We start from the raw sequence: 20568 nt of genomic DNA on the forward strand, positions 1-20568 counted from the left end.
ATTGAAAAGAATTTTTAAACAGCATACAGGGGGAAACAGACAATAATGCTCACAGCAGAGACTACAGAGGTAATACCAGTTACCACATCAGTGTATCAAAGCTCTGGGAAGCTCTCACATACACAGATAGGCACAGTGGCAGGAGATTCAGAGAAGTGGAAGACAGAGGTGAACACTTAAGTTGATAAGAAAATTCATGGGACCCCTGGGGGGGTCAGTGGTAGAGCAGCTGCCTTTGACTCAGGCGGGGTCCTGGGATCCTGGGATCGAGTCCCACACTGGGTTCCTGCGGGGAGCCTACTTCTCTCTCTACCTATGTCTCTGCCTCTCTCTGTGTGTCTCTCATGAATAAATATATAAAATCATTAAAAAATATATTTAAGAAGAAAATTCAGAGGGATGGTGAGGATAACAAGAAATCAGAACCCTCCTACTCTGCTGGTGGAAATATAAAATGGTGCGGCCCCTTTGGAAAAGTTGGAGTTTCTCAATAAGTTAAACGGAGTTATTTACCATTACCACATGGCCCAGCAATTCTCTTCCTAGGTTCAAACCCAAAAGAACTGAAAATAGGCGATCACACAAAAACTTGCATATGAATGTGAATGCATTATTCCTCATAGCCAAAAAACAGAATCAATTCAGATGTCCACAGACTGATAAATACATAAACTTCATGTGGCCTATCTATACAATGGAATATGATTCAGTCATACAAAGGTGTGGGGTATAGATACACTCCAGAGATGAATGTACCTTGAAACCATTAAGCTAAGTGACGGAAGCCAGTCAGAAAAGATCATGTACTATGTGATTTCATTAAAGGAAAGCTTCAGGCTATAGGCAAATTTAGGGATAGAAAGTAGATTATTTATAGGACATACATGAGGTTGCTTGAGGGCTCCGGGAGGGGAAAGGGGGGATGGGGATTGACTACTAACAAAATGCTCTAAAATTAGATTGTGGCTGCTCTGTGATTAGTTGCACAGTTCTTTGAATATACTAAAATCACTGAATTCTACAGTTTAAATGGGTGAATTATACAGAATGAGAATTATAGCTCAATAAAGCTGCTGAATAAGAAGGGGAAGAAGGAAAGGAGGAAGGGAGGAAGAAAGGTTGTTGAGGCACCTGGGTGGTTCAGTCAGTTGAGCGTCTGCCTTCCGCTCAGGTCATGATCCTGGGGTCCTGGGATCGAGCCTGAGCAGGGAGCCTACTTTTCCTTTTGCCACTCCCCCTGCTTCTGCTCTCTCTAAGTCAAATAAATAAATAAAATCTTTTAAAAAGAACAAGAAGGGGATGCCTGGGTGGCTCAGTGGTTGAGCGTCTGCCTTTGGCTCAGGGTGTGATCCCGGAGTCCCGGGACTGAGTCCCACATCAGGCTTCCTGGATGGAGCCTGCTTCTCCCTCTGCCTGTGTCTCTGCCTCTCTCTCTCTCTGTGTCTCTCATGAATAAATAAATAAAATATTTAAAAATAAATAAATACAATAAATAAATAAATAAGAAAAGGAGGGGATCCCTGGGTGGCGCAGCAGTTTAGTGCCTGCCTTTGGCCCAGGGCGCAATCCTGGAGACCCGGGATCGAATCCCACGTCGGGCTCCCGGTGCATGGAGCCTGCTTCTCCCTCTGCCTGTGTCTCTGCCTCTCTCTCTCTCTCTCTCTCTCTCTCTCTCTGTGTGTGTGTGTGTGACTATCATAAATAAATTAAAAAAAAAATTTAAAAAAAGGAAAAGAAAAGAAAAGGAGGAAGAGGAAGTAGAGGAAAGGGCAGGGGAGCAGCAGAATCGGAAGGGGAAGCCAAGCCGGAAGCTGTCACCATCTTCAGAGGGATCTTAACTGGTGGATGAACCATGGCAAAAGACCAAATTCTTCCAATTTCAGAATTATTTAATGTAAAAGGGATGTGATTATTTTTGCACATATTTTAGCCCATCCAGTCTTTCTGTTCAGTCAACCTCAATTACTTAAAATGAGTCATAGCACCCAAGCCATCAATATTTCTTTAGAAATGCTAAAGAAAGACCTACTAGGTTGGAGATAAAAAAATAACGATCTGCTCATCTATCTTATGTTGTCTAATTTTACATTCACATAACTGGATGCCTATATTAATTTATCTGCCATGTGGTAAAGAGCATATGTCTGCATCTTACATATGCATATATTTTAACAAAGAAACTACAGATGTACTGTAATTTAAGAATAGCTGATATAATCTGCATACTTTTAAGTGTATGATTGGTTTCTTCAAAAGCAAGTCCATTCTCCTGACCATATTAGCTCTTATTGCTGGACTTGGTTTCATTACATTTCCTTCCTCCTCTGCGCACCTGTTAAGTGTTGCAGCTTTCTTATGCTAGCCCAGGCTTTTCTCTTGCTTTGTGTGTAACAACTGAATAAGACGAATGTGCACACAACTAAGAATAATCAAGAGAAGTCATAAAAAAGAATACCTGTAAAATTATAACATTTTGTTATTTACATTAGCTACTAAAACATCCAGGAAAACCGCATATATGTTTAAAACACACACACACACACACACACACACACACACACACACACACACAAAACTACACCCTTCCAATTATAGCTAAGCTTTGTTGAAAAAACAAGTGGAGAGCCAAATATAAAATGATAAATTACTTTTAGAATCTGCTTCGAATTGAATATTGGAAACCTCATCCTATAAAATGCCTCCACTATGGGTTCAGAGCCAGATAACCCTTCAACCATCTTTCCTTATGTATAACCTATGAAAATCCAGGAGTTTGTGCATAAACACAGGATTTTATTTAGAACACATCAAGTATCCGCATAAATTTCTTTAAAAAGAGAAACGGCTTCTGATGAATGCAGTGACATTCACTTAAATCAAAGCCAAACAGGCTATACCATATTAATACCAACACAGGATGCATAATGAGGTCTCTTATATTACTCACTTCTAAAATTAACTCCAGAAATCAATAACACAATCTATTTTAAGATCTCTAAAATAAAAAGTTTAATTTTTAAACAACTAAATATTTTTTTAATGAACTCAAGTCAGAGATGAGAGTCAATCTTCTACCTAAATGTTTATCTATTACTGCTTGTTTTACCAGAATAACAATTCTCTGTATTTTGTTTGTTTTGTTTTATTGGGTTGGGGAGATACTAAAGAAGGCAGAGGAAAAGAATAAATAGCTAAACAGAACAACAACAACAACAACAAAAAAACCACAAACTAAAAGAGAATAATCATTTGTGTCCCTTTCTTAATATTGGAATCAAAAAGACCTCAAAAAAGCCCCCTGAAACTTTTTGACCAACTTTAAATTCGCATGTTTCAAATGATTAACACTTTTACCAGCCAACAAAACATATGGATTCATTCAACATTCCCAGATTATAAAATGGCTTAGGATTTCACGTATGTCCAATAAATAATTGCTAAATCAATGCAAGTGTGAAGGGTCTATCATTACATAGAACTTCCTAGCAACAATCCAGTGACAAGAAATATGAGTTAATGAACTTGATATTCAAATCCCTAACTCAGGGCAGCCCCGGTGGCACCACGGTTTAGCGTCGCCTGCAGTCCAGGGTGTGATCCTGGAGACCTGGGATCGAGTCCCACGTCAGGCTCCCTGAGTGGAGCCTGCTTCTCCCTCTGCCTGCGTTTCTGCCTTTCTCTGTGTGTGTGTGTCTCTCATGAATAAATAAATAAAATTAAAAAAAAAAATCCCTAACTCATATATCTTATTCAACTCTTCTAATCATTAACATTTTCCATCCTATCTTAGATGTAATGTTTCATAACCCTAACTGATGTCTGCCACTCCCTTAACACCTTTTGTTCTATCAACCTGTGAGCTTTCAACAAGTTTCACAGTTTAAATTGATGCATGAGTCAATAAGAACTCTATCTTTAGTAAATTTATTTTTTTTAAGATCTTATTTATTTATTCATGAGAGACACAGAGAGAGAGGCAGAGACACAGGCAGAAAGAGAGGCAAGCTTCTTGCAGGGAGCCCAACCTGGGACTCGATCCTGAGACTCCGAGATCATACCCTGGGCTGAAGGCAGACACTCAACTGCTGAGCCACCCAGGCGTCCCTATCTTTAGTGAATTTAAAGAAAAGTAGTACTTACAAAAATAGCTGAAATATCCACAAAAATAGCTGAAATATCCAATATTACGAGTCACAAAAAGTAGCAATGTTGATAAGGATACATTGTATCCTTCTGTATTTCTTTCTACTTGAAATTCACAGCACTCTTATTTAAAAGATTATTTCACAAGTTTCCACAAACTGAGAAAATGTGGATGTACTTTCACTGGAAAGGTTACAGAGGTAATCCTCAATTTTGTGAGTAAGCCCTTGGTGCAGAATGAGTAATCTCTGACAACAAGAAACAATCGTAGTTTTTTTTTCCCCACAGTTTTTTTTTTTTTTTAAGATTTTATTTATTCGTGAGAGACACAGAGAGTGAGAGAGGCAGAGATCCAGGCAGAGGGAGAAGCAGGCTCCATGCAGGGAGCCTGACATGGGACTTGATCCTGGGTCTCCAGGATCAGGCCCTGGGCTGAAGGCGGCGCTAAACCGCTGAGCCACCCGGGCTGTCCACAATTATAGTTTTTACACTGCAGAAGTACCTACCTGGCAGGGATTTTCAAATCATTGAAAATACGTTTTTATAGAAAATGAGCCTCAGTTTCACCTCACTACTATTGTGTGCAAAACAGAGGTGGGGAGCTGACTCGGTTGTATCCTTAGCCTGTGGGGGCTTATTAGGATTTGAACACACTAACCATTTCTTAGACATTCAGTCCTTAGGTATTCAAATAACCAAAGGGAAACTCAGTAAAAAATAAAAAGAAGAATGCATTGGGCAGTGTTGGAAGCAATAATTCTCCATGAGGAGGCAGGTTGTCTATATCGGAAACTGGAGGTCAAAGATGGACTCTTTTAAATCACTTATGTCCCCACATCTTAAACCTAGTTGAGAATAACCACTGTAGTGAACCACTGTTACTTCAGGGAGTAAGCTGAATCCCACAAGGGGGCAAGAGTAGAAAAAGGGTTGAGAAGGGTGGCAGGAAAAGGATAAATTTTAGAGATTTCCTTTAGAGTTCTTCACACTCCAATGGTAAAAACCCAAGCATATATCGAAACCCCAACTCTATCACTGCCCTTTATGCTAGAAAGTATAAAGAGCTATTTATGGCTCCTCAGGGATGAGAGGATATTGAAGAGTTAGATTAAGAAAGTATCTAATATTTGACTGAGCAGAGCACTTACCTGAGCATAAACTCTAAAAATAGCACAATCAGAAACTGAATAAAATGCCAAAGTAGGAACAGACATAAACACATCAATATGTAAAGAGGTAGAGATTAATTAGTCAAGAATATGTGGGAGTTATTTAATAAAACCTCCTACTCCAGCTGAAATATTTCATGAATAATAGCTAAAAGTAAAGGTAATTATTATGCTGTGATCTAAGTCAGCAATTGCTCATTAAAATAATAATAATACGGAACATAAAGACTCCTAACTCGGGGAAACGAACTAGGGGTGGTGGAAGGGGAGGAGGGCGGGTGTTGGAGGGGAATGGGTGACGGGCACTGAGGTGGACACTTGACGGGATGAGCACTGGGTGTTTTTCTGTATGTTGGTAAATTGAACACCAATAAAAGTTAATTAAAAAAAATAATAATAATAATAATAATAAAAGGTATCTTTGCAGATGTTGTAGCCAATTTACTGGTAGGAGTCTGCATACAAAATTTATAGGTAGTTTTTTTTTCTTTTTTTCTTTTTTTTTAAAGAAGGTATAATTATTGCTAGTCACCATAGTGCAGTCTGAAGTCCCATCTTTTTTTAATTTTATGAGTCACAAAACATCTTTCCTTAGTCTTCCCATTGGTGATAACCACACGACAAGCCAGCCAATCTGTCTTTGCATCCCCAACATGGGAAATCCTGCCTTAGGACTTGGTTTCACAAGAGCCTTTCATCAGTCCCTCCAATTCAATTCAATCAACACAAATTTGCCTTGTTCCTATGGCATCTAAACCTCTATGTAAACTCAATCCCAAAGACAAGTCAATCCATTTTGATGCCTTACAGTGCCAAGAAATTTATATCAAAACTTTTTTTTAAAGATTTTATTTATTTATTCATGAGACACACAGAGAGAGGCAGAGACATAGGCTCACTGTGGGGAGCCTGATGCAAGACTCGATCCCAGGACCCTGGGATCACATCCTGAGCCGCCAAAGGCAGATGCTCAACCACTGAGCCACCCAGGTGGCTATATCACCAAATCAAAACTTCTTAAGGCATTTGATCTAAGGATAGATTCTGGGTAACATTACGTATAACTTCGTTTTTTTTTTTAAGATTTATTTATTTTTATTTATTTATGACAGAGAGAGACAGAGACAGAGAGAGAGAGAGGGGCAGAGACATAGGCAGAGGGAGAAGCAGGCTCCATGCTGGGATCCCGATGCAGGACTCAATCCCAGGACTCCAAGATCACGCCCTAGGCCAAAGGCAGGCGCTAAACCGCTGAGCCACCCAGGGATCCCCAACATTACATATTACATATAACTTCTAACACAATGTCTGCCTTATATTCTAGAAGCACTCGATAAACATTTGTATGCATTTGAATTAGCAGTAACACAAAATGTGAAATCATACACTTCACTCCTTAATATAGCCTAATAATTTAATGCTGGTTATGTTAAGTAGATATTAGAAAGGGCTGTATATTTTTAATCTAAAACTAAAATAGTGTCACACAATGTATTAAGAGTGATTCTTTCCTTATCTAGTTCCCTGGGGTTAACCTATGTATTGTTGCATACTAAATTAAGAACAGATTTTTTTTTTTTTAACATGGCATCTCACTTTAGTATCACAAATAAGGATCTTTGGCCACACAGGCTGCACAAACCTTAGTTGATGCAAGCCAGGCTTAGATTTGAAGTCCAAGATGGAAACTAACTGGGTGAGATAGACACAGATCTTCTGGAGTAAGCCAGGGGCATGGGCATGCAGCCATACACTCAGTCACCTACAGAGACTTCGTGTGCACCACAGGTGTCTCCATCGGCTTCAAAGAGACTTAAATTCAACAGCTGTGAGGTCTAAGATTTCTACAGTCTTTTACAGGTTAAGCGAATAATAAATATAAATGCTTATCTCTTACAGACAACACATCTAGGGTTACATCCCTCAGGTAAAAATCTTCTAATCTTCAAATAAAGTGATAAAAGTGATAAAACCAGCAGTTAAGAGATACCATTGAGAAAGCAGAAAGGCCTACCTCTTCAGGCAGATGAAGAATGGTGTGCTCTCCCGCACTGAATTGTGACAGAGATTTATATGCAGCATTTGCTACAATGGGGTCCTAGACAGGGTACCAGTAAGACAAACAAAAGAAACAATATATATTACACATCAACTCTGGAGGAAGGAAGAAAATCTTCCCGCATCAACCTCAAAGTTCTAGAGTCAGGGCTTTGGAAATGATACTCAAGCCTTGCTTTAATGTGTCCCAACTAAAAATAGAGAGAAATTAGCACTGGGTAGAGAGACCAGAAGCACTATATTTTTATCCTACTTTGGACATTAAACAGAAAATAACTCAAAATTGCTCAGGTCCCCATTACATGGTATGGATGATTGGAAGAAGTAAGAGCATATGGAATCTGATAGGTTGGGACTAGGTTCTGATTCTCTAGCTACTAACAGGGAAAGTTAGCCCTTGGGAATCTCAGCTCATAGAGTCAGAAGTCTAGTGTAACATCACCGACAGACATCCCCTTCTCTGTATTCCTTGATTGGAAACGACATCTGGACTTTTTGTTTGTTTGATGTGCTTGCTGGGGCAAAGCAGGAAAGGGGAAGGGCCATTAAAAAAAGAGAGAGAGACACAGTGACAGCAGTCTCTCTCCACATCTGTCAGCTTCACAAAGTAACAAGTGCACTTTATGACAAAAATGGATTAACGGGCATAAACTGAGAAGTTTTCTAAAACCTAAGCTTATTTATGTCACAATTCTTTTAAGATCATGAAGCCATCACTTAAATTTCATTATATTTCTTATTCCAAGAGTCTTATTTCACAGTTCTTTCTCAATTTGGTTCTGTTTCACCAACACCTTTGTGATAGTACCTTGTTTTGAGTGTGGGTCCAGAGGAAGCTGAGGACTTGAACTTTAAAATTCTGAAAAATCAATAAACATCACAATAAATGAGATGAAAACAAAACTGAGAACAATCTAAAGTAGCAAGCAGTGAACATTAATTCACTCAAAATTATACTAGTGATTGACTTAATCCGTATTTACCCATCAGCCATAAAATGAAAGTACTCAGTAACAGACTTATTATGGAAATGCATGCACATTTTAAACACAATACGTTAATATTATTAAGTAAAAAATTGTTAATAACCATTTTTTTGCTGACCTCTCAAGGCCTACCTAGTACAAATTTCCCTCCCCTCTTTGGTGTCACTGTTCCTGACTCTCTACCCAAACAGAGTTCTCCCTTCACCAAGTGGTCACATGGCCCATGGCACACTTTAACATCCAGCATGATTATCTGCATACGTGGTTAACTCCCTCTAGATTTACACTCCTCAGGGCAGTGACTATCTTTTGCATTTCAAAAACCTTAAAGCCCAGAAAAATAAAGGACATCAGCCCAGTTCCTCAAATGACAAATATTTAGTAAATGATGAGCTTAAAAAGCCATTTATCTTCCAACAGTCTACCTTGTCTTCATTTCAATCACATCTATCTTCTTGTCCTTCTAAATCACTGAAGGTTCTTCTACACCTCCTTATCTTTGTATATTCCAATTCTTAGATTTCAATGAGAAGCAACAGTTTTTTAATTCTGTAAGAACTTAGTCTAATAGCATCAACTAAGTAACGTTTCATTCAATTCCTCCTAGAATGCTAGTCATTTCTACCACCATACTCTCACAGGCCTCTGATTAAGTGTACTCATCAAATGTTATTATAATTCTTGTTGCTTATATCCAACTCTTTTTTTTTTTTTAAGATTTTATTTATTTATCTGAGAGAGAGAGAGCGCACGCATGAGCACTGAGCTGGGAGAAAAGGGAGAAACGGACTTTCCTCTGAACAGGGAGCCTGGTGCAGGGCTTGATCCTGGGGATCTGGGATCATTATGTGAGCCAAAGGCAGATGCTTAACTGACTGAGATACCAGGTGCCCCTATGTCCAACCCCTTTGTCAACTTTTGAGGGTTTGGAAGGCAACGACTGACAATTTGGTATAATGGGAAAACAGGCTATGGAGGTAAATGTCCTGGGATGAGACATCAGCCTTCTTTTAGACATTATAACATAGTTCAAGCCACTTGTCTGGCATGCAGCAGGTACTCAATAAATATTTAATGAATGGATGTACCTCTCAAAACCTCAGATTCTTTAGCTATAAAATGAAAATAATACCTTCCTATGAGAAATTAGAATGAATTGGTATAAAGTAATGAGAAGAGTGCTGGGAATATAATAGGTACTTAAAAAGAATATCTATTATGTATTATGATTTCTAAAGCCTAGGACAGTTTTACTAAATATATTTTGAGTCAATGAATGGATGTACAAGCACTTAGCAAAGCAATTCAGAAAATACTCTAATTGAAACATGGTCTCTATTTGCAACAAGCTTATAGTTTAATGGGGAAAATAATATGTATACATATACATATACCTGTAGTACAAAATAGAAATAAATGTTCTTAGGACAGTATAAAGTACAATATAGATAAAGAAGTCTACAGCAAGAGACTCCTACTTGTACAAAAATTCACCAAAAAAGAGGATGAATTAAACCAATTATTTACTTTCTAAAATAGATTCTAAAATTATAGACTAAAAAAAGCAATTCTGATAAAGAGAACAATGCACAAAGGAAAAAAAATAGAAAAGTCTGGAAGTAGGGGAAAAAAATGCAGGAGGCAGAAAAGTAGAGGGAGGCCAGATTCTCAAACATCTGATGAGTAAGAGTATAGAGAGGATGGACTCCATTTTAGGCAAACACAAGACACTGAGGTGACTGGGAAGAGCAAGGACCTAAGAGATGCTTTGGGAAAACTGTATCTAAACTCTAACCAGTTAACAGAGAGCACATTATTTAAATATACATCCAGAAAGAGGAAAAGAGGGAGGGAGGAAGGGAGGGAAGAGAGGCCTGGGGGGTGAGGAGAAATTGGGGGAAAGAGAGGAATAGGGAGAGACAGAAAGAGCAAGAGAGAGACAGAAGCACAGAGGTCTCCCTCTACATTTTTTTACTTCTACTAGCAAGTGACTATGGTCACGGAAGGGCTCTCCCCTACTGGGGAACTGATAGATGGAATGACCCCAGAGCCATCTATCTGAGCAACAGAGGATCCTTAATATGAAAATAAGCATGAAGATAGACCAAAATAAGACAACAGGGAAGAATGTAAAGTTGAAGAAGAAAATAAATCAAGTCTCCCCCACAATACATACACGCTAAATAAATAGATAGATAGATAGATAGATAGATAGATAGATAGATAAAAATTTACAGCCAACGTAAGAAACCAACCAAACACCAGCTCATAAATTAACCTGTAATAAAATCCAAATAACTCGAAGTATAAGCCATACAAAGCTATAGGAGTTCAGCCCTTGAAAACAGAAAATAAATAAATACAACAGGCCCTTACTATGGCTTTTACTCTTAGTTCTTTATCAGTAGCCTGGCGGACTTTCTGACAACGTAAGAGTATGTGTCATAATAGTCTCCATAAAAAAGACTGTTGGTGAATGATATACTCTAAGAGTCTCAAATCAATTCTTTTTTTTAATACCCTAAAACAAAAACCCAAATATGAGAATAAACTCATCCTATATTGGTCAACCATTCATTCAATAACTACCTACTGACTATATGCTATGTGCCAGGCACTATGCAGGGTATTGTATCCTCAGGAAGGACAAATTTGATTTTATTTACTGTGCAGCATTAAGAATGATAAAAAGAAGTATTATCTTATAATCCAGCCTTACCACATAATCTAAATCATGTAAAGGACTATTATTGGATTCTTGTGTGGGAGGTAGTTTATCATAGTCTTGTGAAACACTAAATCAAACCACAAGTTCACGAAGATTTCAAGTGAAAATGAATTGCTGCTCTTTAATGGAAAAAGGGGAAAGGTAAGCATGTGTGGGAATATGGCTACAAAAGTAAAGATATAAATGAATTCACCATCCTCTCATTTCACTCATTTCATACAGAGAATGTTAAACAATATATGAATCTTATAGTAAAGCTTCTTCCAAGTGTTTCAGTTCACTCCAATGACAAATACCGAGCAGCTCACAAAATTATTTTCCTCTCCTAAGGTAGTCTGATTTTACAATCATCCTCATTGTACAGATCAATATAGGACAGTAAACCTGTAAAAATCAACTCTTTATGGGAAACCTAGAAGCAAAACACAAATGAATATATATATATATATATATATATATATATATATATATATATAGTCAAATACTATGGGAGACTCTGTCCTGCCTTATTAAAATCTTTGTGATATTTTTTAGAAATAAAAGCACCAATAAAATGAATTTAAATTTTTGGCCTTAGACACACTATTTTTAACATACTGACTTTTTATTTTACTTATTTATTTACTTACTTATTTATTTATTTTGCACACTGACTTTTTAAAGTCTTGGTTATATTCTCATAATAAAAAATTGGTATCCTTTATGTAAATAAGCCTTAAAGACACAGAATTGATAAGCATGGATATTCTCCTATTACTAGCAGTCCATAAAGATATCACATCCTTAGAACAAAAAATGTTAAAGGATTTTTAGAAAACAAAGATTATGAATATCATTTTCCGTAAGTTGTTATACAGCCCATGTCTTCTCAATGTAGAAACAGAAAATTTATTGACCTTCAAATTCATACCTCATATTCAGCTGTATTGACTGTTAAAGAGGGAACCAGAGAAAACAGTTCACTGAGGGTCTTCAAAATGAGGGGTCTTGTGTCACAGCTGAGCTTTGGAGAGAGAGCATTCCATGTGGAGCGAATGCAAACGACCTGTGAAGGAAATGAAAGAGTCAATGCCTAACAAAATCCCAGCTGACAGGACGCCATTAGCAGAGGGTACTATCTTTTATTACAGGAAAACTAGGAAAAAATCGTAACATTCCCAGAAGTTCAGATTTGATAAGGTATCACTTCTCAAAAGAAATTATTTAAACCAATATAAACTGTTGTGGAAGAAAACCCAGCCTGACTCACATGACAGCTTCTTTGCTACTTTAGTTTGCTAACCAAGGAAATAAAACTTACACGCAGATATGTGCATGGGTGTCAGCCAGTGCCCGCACACTTGCAAATTAGATTAGCTACAAACATTATTGAAGAACCATTCTCTAAAAAAAAACGAAGGGTAAGATAATGTTAAAAAAAAAAAAAAAGAAACGTTCTAAGATTTTTATTTATTTATTTTTGAAAGAAGGAAAGTATAAGCAAGCACGAACTGGGGGAGAGGCAGAGGGCGAAGTAGACTTCCTTGCTGAAATTGCATCAGCACTCAGAAAATTGAGATTTAATATATATAAGCTGAACATGCTCAAATCATCTTACAAACATTTAAAGGAGGCAGGAGAATAACTGTATTATTTAAAATAATAATTTGAGCACCTGGTTGGCTCAGTTAGTAGAGTAAGTGACTCCTGATCTAGGAGGTCCTAAGTTCAAGCCACACATTGGGCAGAGAGCTTACCTACTAAAATAACTAAATAAAATACTTTAAAACCTTGTTTTAAAAGTCACTTCAGATTCTTTAAAAGACTGTTAAATGATAAAATAAGATGGCAGCCTGACAAAAATGTTATTTTTAACTTGACCCAATTTTCTAAACCAAGTGTTCTTAGTTCATATCTGGTTTTCTAGATATTCAAATGTCTTCCTAAGTTCGATTCCAACTATACCAGATGATTTCTTCACTTGGAGATATTTTATTAAAATTTTAAAACTCAGGCAGGAAGAGTGCCAATGTAGATCAATTATATAGAGTTTAACAAGGATTAATCTTTCTAAAATACTCCCATCCCTTCTCTTAAGCTTCAATTAATACACACAATTTGTCTCCATCTACAAACATAAATTATTTAGAAAAAACTACATAAGGTAGTAAGTGAAAAGATGTCAAGACAAATGAATAATATGTACCTAAGGACCTAGATTAAGGAGAGGTTTAAAGAGGAGACAGCAGAAGGAGTATCTCAGAACACTTGGATTTGGTGCTTTTGCTCTTTATTTTCTTCTTTCCATGAAACAGCAGAAAAATATTCTTTAGCTTGGGACCCACTACAAATTTGGATCGGATTAATATTTACTAAGAGGAATACTGTGTGTCAGCCACGTCAGTGGGCATGTTTATACGAAGTAGCCCTAATATTACAAATTATCAGTATTTGCAATCAAAAGATAAACTCAATCTTTCAAAGCTATCAATTCAACATCAAGTGTATACCTAGAGTAGTAAAAAGTACTAGGAGGAACAGTGGCATATAAAACATAATCTAACATCTCAAAGAACTTAGCACCTACTGAAAAGGAAAAGAATGTATAGAATTCTAAATTATCAGGAAACAAAATAATTAGATTTTAGGCTATTTTCAACAGAAAAGAGTTTTAGGAGGACCTAGGGAGTAAAGCTTTGTCTGGGGGTGGGGTCATCAGAGAGAACATCAAGAACCAGGAAGCCTTGAGATGGGACAGGAAGAAGGAAGAGACAGAAGTCAGGCAGACATTCCTTAAGCAAGTGGAAGGCAAAGGTCAAAACACAAAGAAAGTGTGTTGTAGGGGCGCCTGAGTGGCTTAGATGTAGAGCATCCACCTTTGGCTCAGGTCATGATCCCGGGGTCTTGGGATGGAGTCCCACATCAGGCTCACCGCAGGGAGCCTGCTTCTCCCTCTGCCTCTCTCTCTGTCTCTCATGAATAAATAAATAAAATCTTAAAAAAAAAAAAAAAAGCATGTCACAGGCACACAACTGGTGTGCAAAATATCAGTGAGGGAAGGCTGACAGATCAGAGTGTACCTGGAATACCAAAACAAGTTTGGATCAGAATCAAGAGAAAATGAGGCTTCTAGCAGTTTCTCAGCTGGGGAACAATCAAAATTAAAATACTACTTTTGAAAGAATCTTCTGGTAGTCTTAGACCCAAAGTCAAAGCAGTTACCCGACCTCGCTGATTCCTATTGCTCACTGGTCCCCAAGACATATAGAGCCTGAAACATTTTCCCAAAATCTTATGCTCAGTGTACACACTAATTGTCCAGGCTCTCTTAACTTTAAATGCCCATCAGATTCCAACTGAGGTCGGGTCAAGACCCAGTTCAAACCCCAATTCCACAATTAAGCTTCCTCCTACAATTCAAGCCCTCCTTTTATCCCTTTTGTTCCTCTACCTTCTAACACTTAAAACTATATACCATCCAATTTAGCATTTAATTATATACTGTCTAGTATTATTCACTATTTTCATGAACATAAGTTGTCTTCTCAAGTAGATATTAAGTTATTTGAAGATAATGATCATGTCTTATAGTTCTCATTCCCCACTCACCTAGCTTGGTAATAAGGATATAACAGATTAACAGTACTTATCAACTACTCATGGTATAGGACTTGAGGAATGCTAAATCTGAGATGGAGAATAAAAGAATTAAAAGAACTAGGAGATTGAATCAAAAAGGGAAAGGCTTAGAACCTAAAGACTGGATGAATAAAAAACAGCATTAAAAAAGGGAGGAGGAAAAAAAAAAAGAAGAAGAAGGGGCGCCTGCGTAGCTCAGTCTATTAAATGTCTGTCTCCAGCTTAGGTCATGACCCCAGGGTCCTGGGATGGAGCCCCATTTGGGCACCATGCTCAGTGGGGAGTCCGCTCAGTGGGGAATCCGCTTCTTCCTGCTTGTCCTTTCTCTCTCTCTCTCTCTCTCAAATAAATAAATAAAATATTAAAAAAAAAAAAAGGAGGGAAACCTGGAGGAAGGAGCACATTACAGGAGATGGGGCAAGAGACGATGAGTTCCATTTGAGATATGTTTAATATGAATTGATGGAAAGAGATCCAGAGAGAAATATCCTGCAAGCAAGAAGAAAAGTACTATAACTCAGATGTGAGATTGGTCAACAATAGCTCTGTCATTCAAACATTTCTATAAATCAAAATACCATAAGGAGATATGGCTCACAGATGCTATGAGGCCCTCTGCAGTTCAACACAGATGACATCTAGCCACCAACTATAGACATAGGAAAAGGACCTTGTCTTTTCCATGAGTAGTCGGTGGGCAGTAAGGCTACATCCTCCAAGTATATTCAAGGGTCACAGAACTTTTTTTTTTTAAAAAGTCATCTTTCTAGAGTGTTTAAAAGTGAATTCCTGAAATGGTACTGTACATATGGACTATGAGAAGGTATTTCAGAACCAGGAGCTGTGGCCTTACACATACGCAAGGTATACCTACAGGGAATATTTGCAAACCCATGCTGGCCCCCATAATCAGAAGCAGGGAAGCCTCTAGTAAAGAAGGCTGCTTTCCCTGACCTTCCCAACCCTGGGCTCTTCTTGACACTATATCTCAGAGACGGTCTGGCCCTGGGGACTCCTTGAGCTTAATCTATGACAATCTTGCTATGCCCATCTTCTGGAATCCTGTGGATCTGATACACTACCTTTGTAACCTGTACAATCTGCCAAATCACATTGGATTAGGCAGGTTCAGGGTCCTGGTTTTTACTGGCTTATTGTGTCTCTACTATTAATTACCCAATGACTTGTCTGTTTTCAAAAAACAAATTGAGGGGGATCCCTGGGTGGCGCAGTGGTTTGGCGCCTGCCTTTGGCCCGGGGCGCGATCCTGGAGACCCGGGACCGAGTCCCACGTCGGGCTCCCGGTGCATGGAGCCTGCTTCTCCCTCTGCCTGTGTCTCCGCCTCTCTCTCTCTCTCTCTCTCTCTCTCTCTCTCTCTGTGACTATCATAAATAAAAAAAATTAAAAAATATAAAAAAACAAAAAAAACAAATTGACATCTGGCTCTAGGAATATGAAGGGCTGCACCTGAAGAATGATAAAGAAGGAAATTTTGCTCTATGCTGCTGAGCTGAAAAAAGAAAAAAAGGCAGAGGTGGGAGCATGGGGAGGAGGTGGTAGTGTTAATTACCCAGTGCCAGAAACAAGGAGGCAAATAACTACACTGAGCTATTGTAAGAAAGTTGTCAGTATCTATAAGCTAATAGCTTGTGTTTCTATGTCCACAGGGAAAGAGGAAATACTGCCTTTAGCCTATAGAAAACAGGGAGTTGGAACGGAGACCCATACATAAAACCATGCCCTTGGGGTGCCTGGGTGGCCATCAGTTAAGCATTCGACTATTGGTTTCAGCTCAGATAGTGATCTCGGGGTCATGATCTCAAGGTCATGTTCTCAGGGTCATGAGACTGAGAATCATGTTGGGCTCTGTGCTCAGTGGGGAGTCTGCTTAAGACTCTCTCTCCCTCTCCCTCTGCACCCCCCCTCAACTTGTGCATGGTCTCTTTCCCTCTGTCTCTAAAATAAAATAAAATATTAAAAAAAAGCCCAGCACCCTCGAAGAGCTGCACCCTTAGTGTAATGGTTGGACTGAAAACCACTGAGCTGAGACACTTACTTAAAAAACAGCAGTGAGCTGGGGGCATCTGGATCACTCTCAAAGGATATTCCTGTAACCCATAATCCAAACAGTTCACACAGAAAAATGAAATAAAGTAAGCTCATCTGAAAAGGAGTTCATGATACAAAAATTTTCAAAGACTATAAAGAAAGAATCAACAAAAGCAACAAACAGCAGGGCTAAACATCCAAGATTTTCAGATAACAGAATAGAAATACAAAAGTACTTGATAGAATGAAAGATTTCAGACAAGGTATTTAAGTACCAGTAAAACAAGATGGCACAATGGAAAAGAAGAGGAAAATCTGGCAAAGAACCAAATAAGATCTCCAGAAATGAAGACTATAATCACTGAAATTATTAACTCAATCTGATAGCAAGTTATCCTAAGTATAGACCAGAAAGATCAGAGTTACAAAATATAAAAAAGAAATTCAAAGTCAGATCGTATTAAAAGAGATGGTCTATCTTATATTTATCAAGAGTTCCTAAATAACTTTAATTTTAGAATGGCCCTTGGAGAAGTAGTTGATTCCGGGACTGGACTAAGGAAAATATAACTTAGGTCTGGGGCATCTTATGGTGCGAGAAGTAAGGGAAGTGTTCAAAAAAGGATGTGGATTTGATGAAAGGACATGGCAGCAATCTCAAAGTGTTCCAAATAAAAACCCCTAAGTCCACAGAGAAATAAATAGATATATAAATAAGCAAATAAGAAAGAAGGAACAGCAATTCCTTACAGAAAAATTCCTACTGATAAATGTAGAAGCAATGAAAGAAATAAAAAAATCACCATTAGACAAACAAAACCAGAATAGCTGTCATAGGCAAGATATGCTGGAGGATGTTAAAAATTAGTGGGCAAAAGTGTGAGGACAAACAGGACAACTGGATAGTCTCAAAGTATCTCCTCCAAGAAATGGGTTAATTACAAAAGAAAGAACAGTTATTGTGATATAGAGTAGTCCAGAATATATCACATTAACCAAGTGATTGACGCTAATACCACCAAGCGATGAAGGTCAATATCACCAGTAATAAAATATACCAACACCATGTACTCCTTATAGGATACACTGAGAAATACTACCTCTGGAGTAGTCTTATCCCAAAAAGGCCACATGTCCTCGATCTAATCATGAGGAAACATCATATACACCCAAATCAAAGGACATTTTACCAAACACCTAATCAAGACTCTTCAAAAGGGTCAGCATCATGCAAGTAGAAGAGCCTGAGAAACTGGCAGAGCTGGAAAGAGAAAGGTAATATGACAACTCAGTGCAACAGCAGAGCCTGGGTTGGATCCTGGAATGGAAAGAGGACCTCAGTGGGAACACTATGAAGCCTGAATAAAGTCTGTAGTCCAGTGAATAGCATTACATTAACATCAATTTCTTAGTTTCAATGGCTGTGCTACAGCAATGAAAGTAAGACATTACGTTAGGGAAAGCAGAGTGAAAAATATTTGAGAACTCTCTATATTATTTTTCCCTTTTTTGTACAACAGCTTTTTGGAGATATAATTCACATACAATTCACCTGAAGTGTACAATTCGATGGTTTTCAGTATGGTTCTCACAAAGTTACACAACCATTACCACAATCAAGTTTACAAACATTTTCATTACTCCAGAAAGAAACTCCATGATCATTTAATACTCATTTCCCCCCAGCCATCCCAATTCTAAGCAAACATAAATCTATATTCTCTCTCTTTAAATTTGCTTTTTCTAGACATTTTCTATGAAGGAAATCATACCATATATAATTTTTTGTTATTGGCTTCTTTCAATTAGCATATTGCTTTTAAGGTTTCTCCATGGTGTAGCATATATCAGTAGTCTTTTTCACTGCTAAATAATATTCCATTCTATGTATAGATCTCTATACTATTTTTTGAAAGCTTCCTGTAAGTTTAAAGGTATTTCCAAATAAAAGGTTAAAAAATAAGTATGGGGGGGGAGAGAACTACTTAAAGAAATAATGGCTAAGAATTTCCAAAGTCAAAGAAAGTAATTCTCTAGGTCCTCGGCAAGAGAAATAAAAATAAGTTTACATCTACATACATTATAAGATGGCTGTTTAGCACCAAAGGCAAAGATATAATCTTCAAAGATAATGGAGGAAAAAAAGAGAATATCAAAAAATAGACTGCTGGGATGCGTGGGTGGCTCAGTGGTTGAGCATCTGCCTTTGGCTCAGGCCATGATCCCAGAGTCCTGGGATCAAGTCCCACATCAGGCTCCCTGGAGGGAGCCTGCTTCTTCCTCTATGTCTCTACCTCTCTCTGCGTGTCTCTCATGAATAGGTAAGTAAAATCTTTAAAAAAAAAAAAAATAGAATGTCTACAAAGGAACAATTTAGAGCAACAGCAGACTTCAAAATTAACAAGACGAGCGATCATGCAATAATATCTGGCAGGTGGTAAAGAAGCAATCAGACTAAAATACTGAATCCATCATTCATTAGTAAGGGCAAAACACACAAGAATATATAAATTAAGTTAAATAGATGGAGCACTTAGGTATTAGGCATTATGGCATGTAAATATTTACATACAAATTACTCAGAATGTCTTGTTCAGTTTGTCTGAGTTGTAGAGAATACATCCCATTCTAAGTGATTACATTATGTGTATTTTATGGCCATTTGTGTTTCTCAGGGAGAAGGATACTTTCTCCCTGTCATTCCTCCCCAAGAATCTTAGCAACTCTAGACAGCACAGATCAAGACCCTGGGCAGTGTGGTACACTCGAAAGAGCACATGACTGGAGTCAAAAAAAAAACCCAGGCTCTTCTCATTTGGTAGCTGAGTGACTACAGCAAAGTCATTAATCTCCTTCAATCTGTTTCCCCAGCTGCACAAAGGAAATAATAGTAGCAACACCTGCTCTATGTATAGCACAAGGTTAACAGTGAAGGCAATGTTGAGACAATTGTATGCAAACGTGCTTTGTACACTGTCAAAGATGGTTATTGCTGTTACAGCCAATGGGGGAAAATCATGAATCCCCAAAGACTCAAAGCCTTTGCTTCTAATTCTTGTGCTGTAAGAATGACTTTGTCCGAGGAACAGATAGCTATCTTCTAATTTTACTTCCAAAAGATTTTTCTAGAAATTCCTGGGAACAGCCTACTCCTTTTGTCCTGATACTGTACTCCAACAGAGAGAAAGCTTTATAAAAAACCTGTAGGCAACAAAAACTGCTTTTATTTGCCCTTTTCATAATGAAGGTAAAAGAAACTGCCTTTACAATTAAAGGACTCAAGTCATCATCATGCAGTGAAGTCCTCTTAAGCTAATTCAGCACACACAATCATAAAACAGGATGCTTCTGTTACCAAAATACAAGGACAGGAGATAAGAGGGAGTTTAAGCAGACACAATCAATGGGGCAGAAACAATGAGAAAAATAACATTCTTATCCTAATAATTTGAGTTAAAGGTTCTAAGTATTTAAAAAAAAAAAAAAAAGACTACCACAGGTTTATTTAAGTAATCTTATAGTCTTTTAATGTCTGAAACTACTTTATGATCAAGACAGAAAACAAGAAAAATAAATACCAAGTTGCCTTTTTAAAAGTCCTTTGTAGGGGCACCTGGGTGGTTCAGTGGTTTGAGCGTCTGCTGCTGAGGTCATGATCCCGGGGTCCTGGGATCAAGTCCTGCATCAGGCTCCATGCAGGGAGTCTGCTTCTCCCTCTGCCTATGTCTCTGCCTCTCTCTGTGTCTCTCATGAATAAATAAATTAAATCTTAAATAAATAAATATCCTTTATAATCAAATGACCTTCCATTATGGT

General features: G+C 37.9%; 1 protein-coding gene across 15 annotated transcripts in view; it reads right to left on the minus strand.

Annotated features, from left to right (window-relative positions):
- The window catches only part of FOCAD (focadhesin), a 371528-nt gene that overhangs the window by 119360 nt on the left and 231600 nt on the right, over positions 1-20568 (minus strand). For all 15 annotated transcript variants that reach the window (XR_011995526.1, XR_011995525.1, XR_011995524.1 and 12 more), the window contains 3 exons: positions 11995-12129; positions 8179-8229; positions 7327-7410 (listed from right to left, as the gene is read on the minus strand). Coding sequence is in view for 10 of the 15 variants with exons in the window: in XM_072728177.1 (XP_072584278.1) it covers positions 7327-7410; positions 8179-8229; positions 11995-12129 (270 nt within the window). In the remaining 5 variants the exon portion in view is untranslated. The remainder of the gene's footprint in view (positions 1-7326; positions 7411-8178; positions 8230-11994; positions 12130-20568) is intronic.

Source organism: Vulpes vulpes, chromosome 12 (assembly GCF_048418805.1).
Source record: "Vulpes vulpes isolate BD-2025 chromosome 12, VulVul3, whole genome shotgun sequence".
NCBI lineage: Eukaryota > Metazoa > Chordata > Mammalia > Carnivora > Canidae > Vulpes > Vulpes vulpes.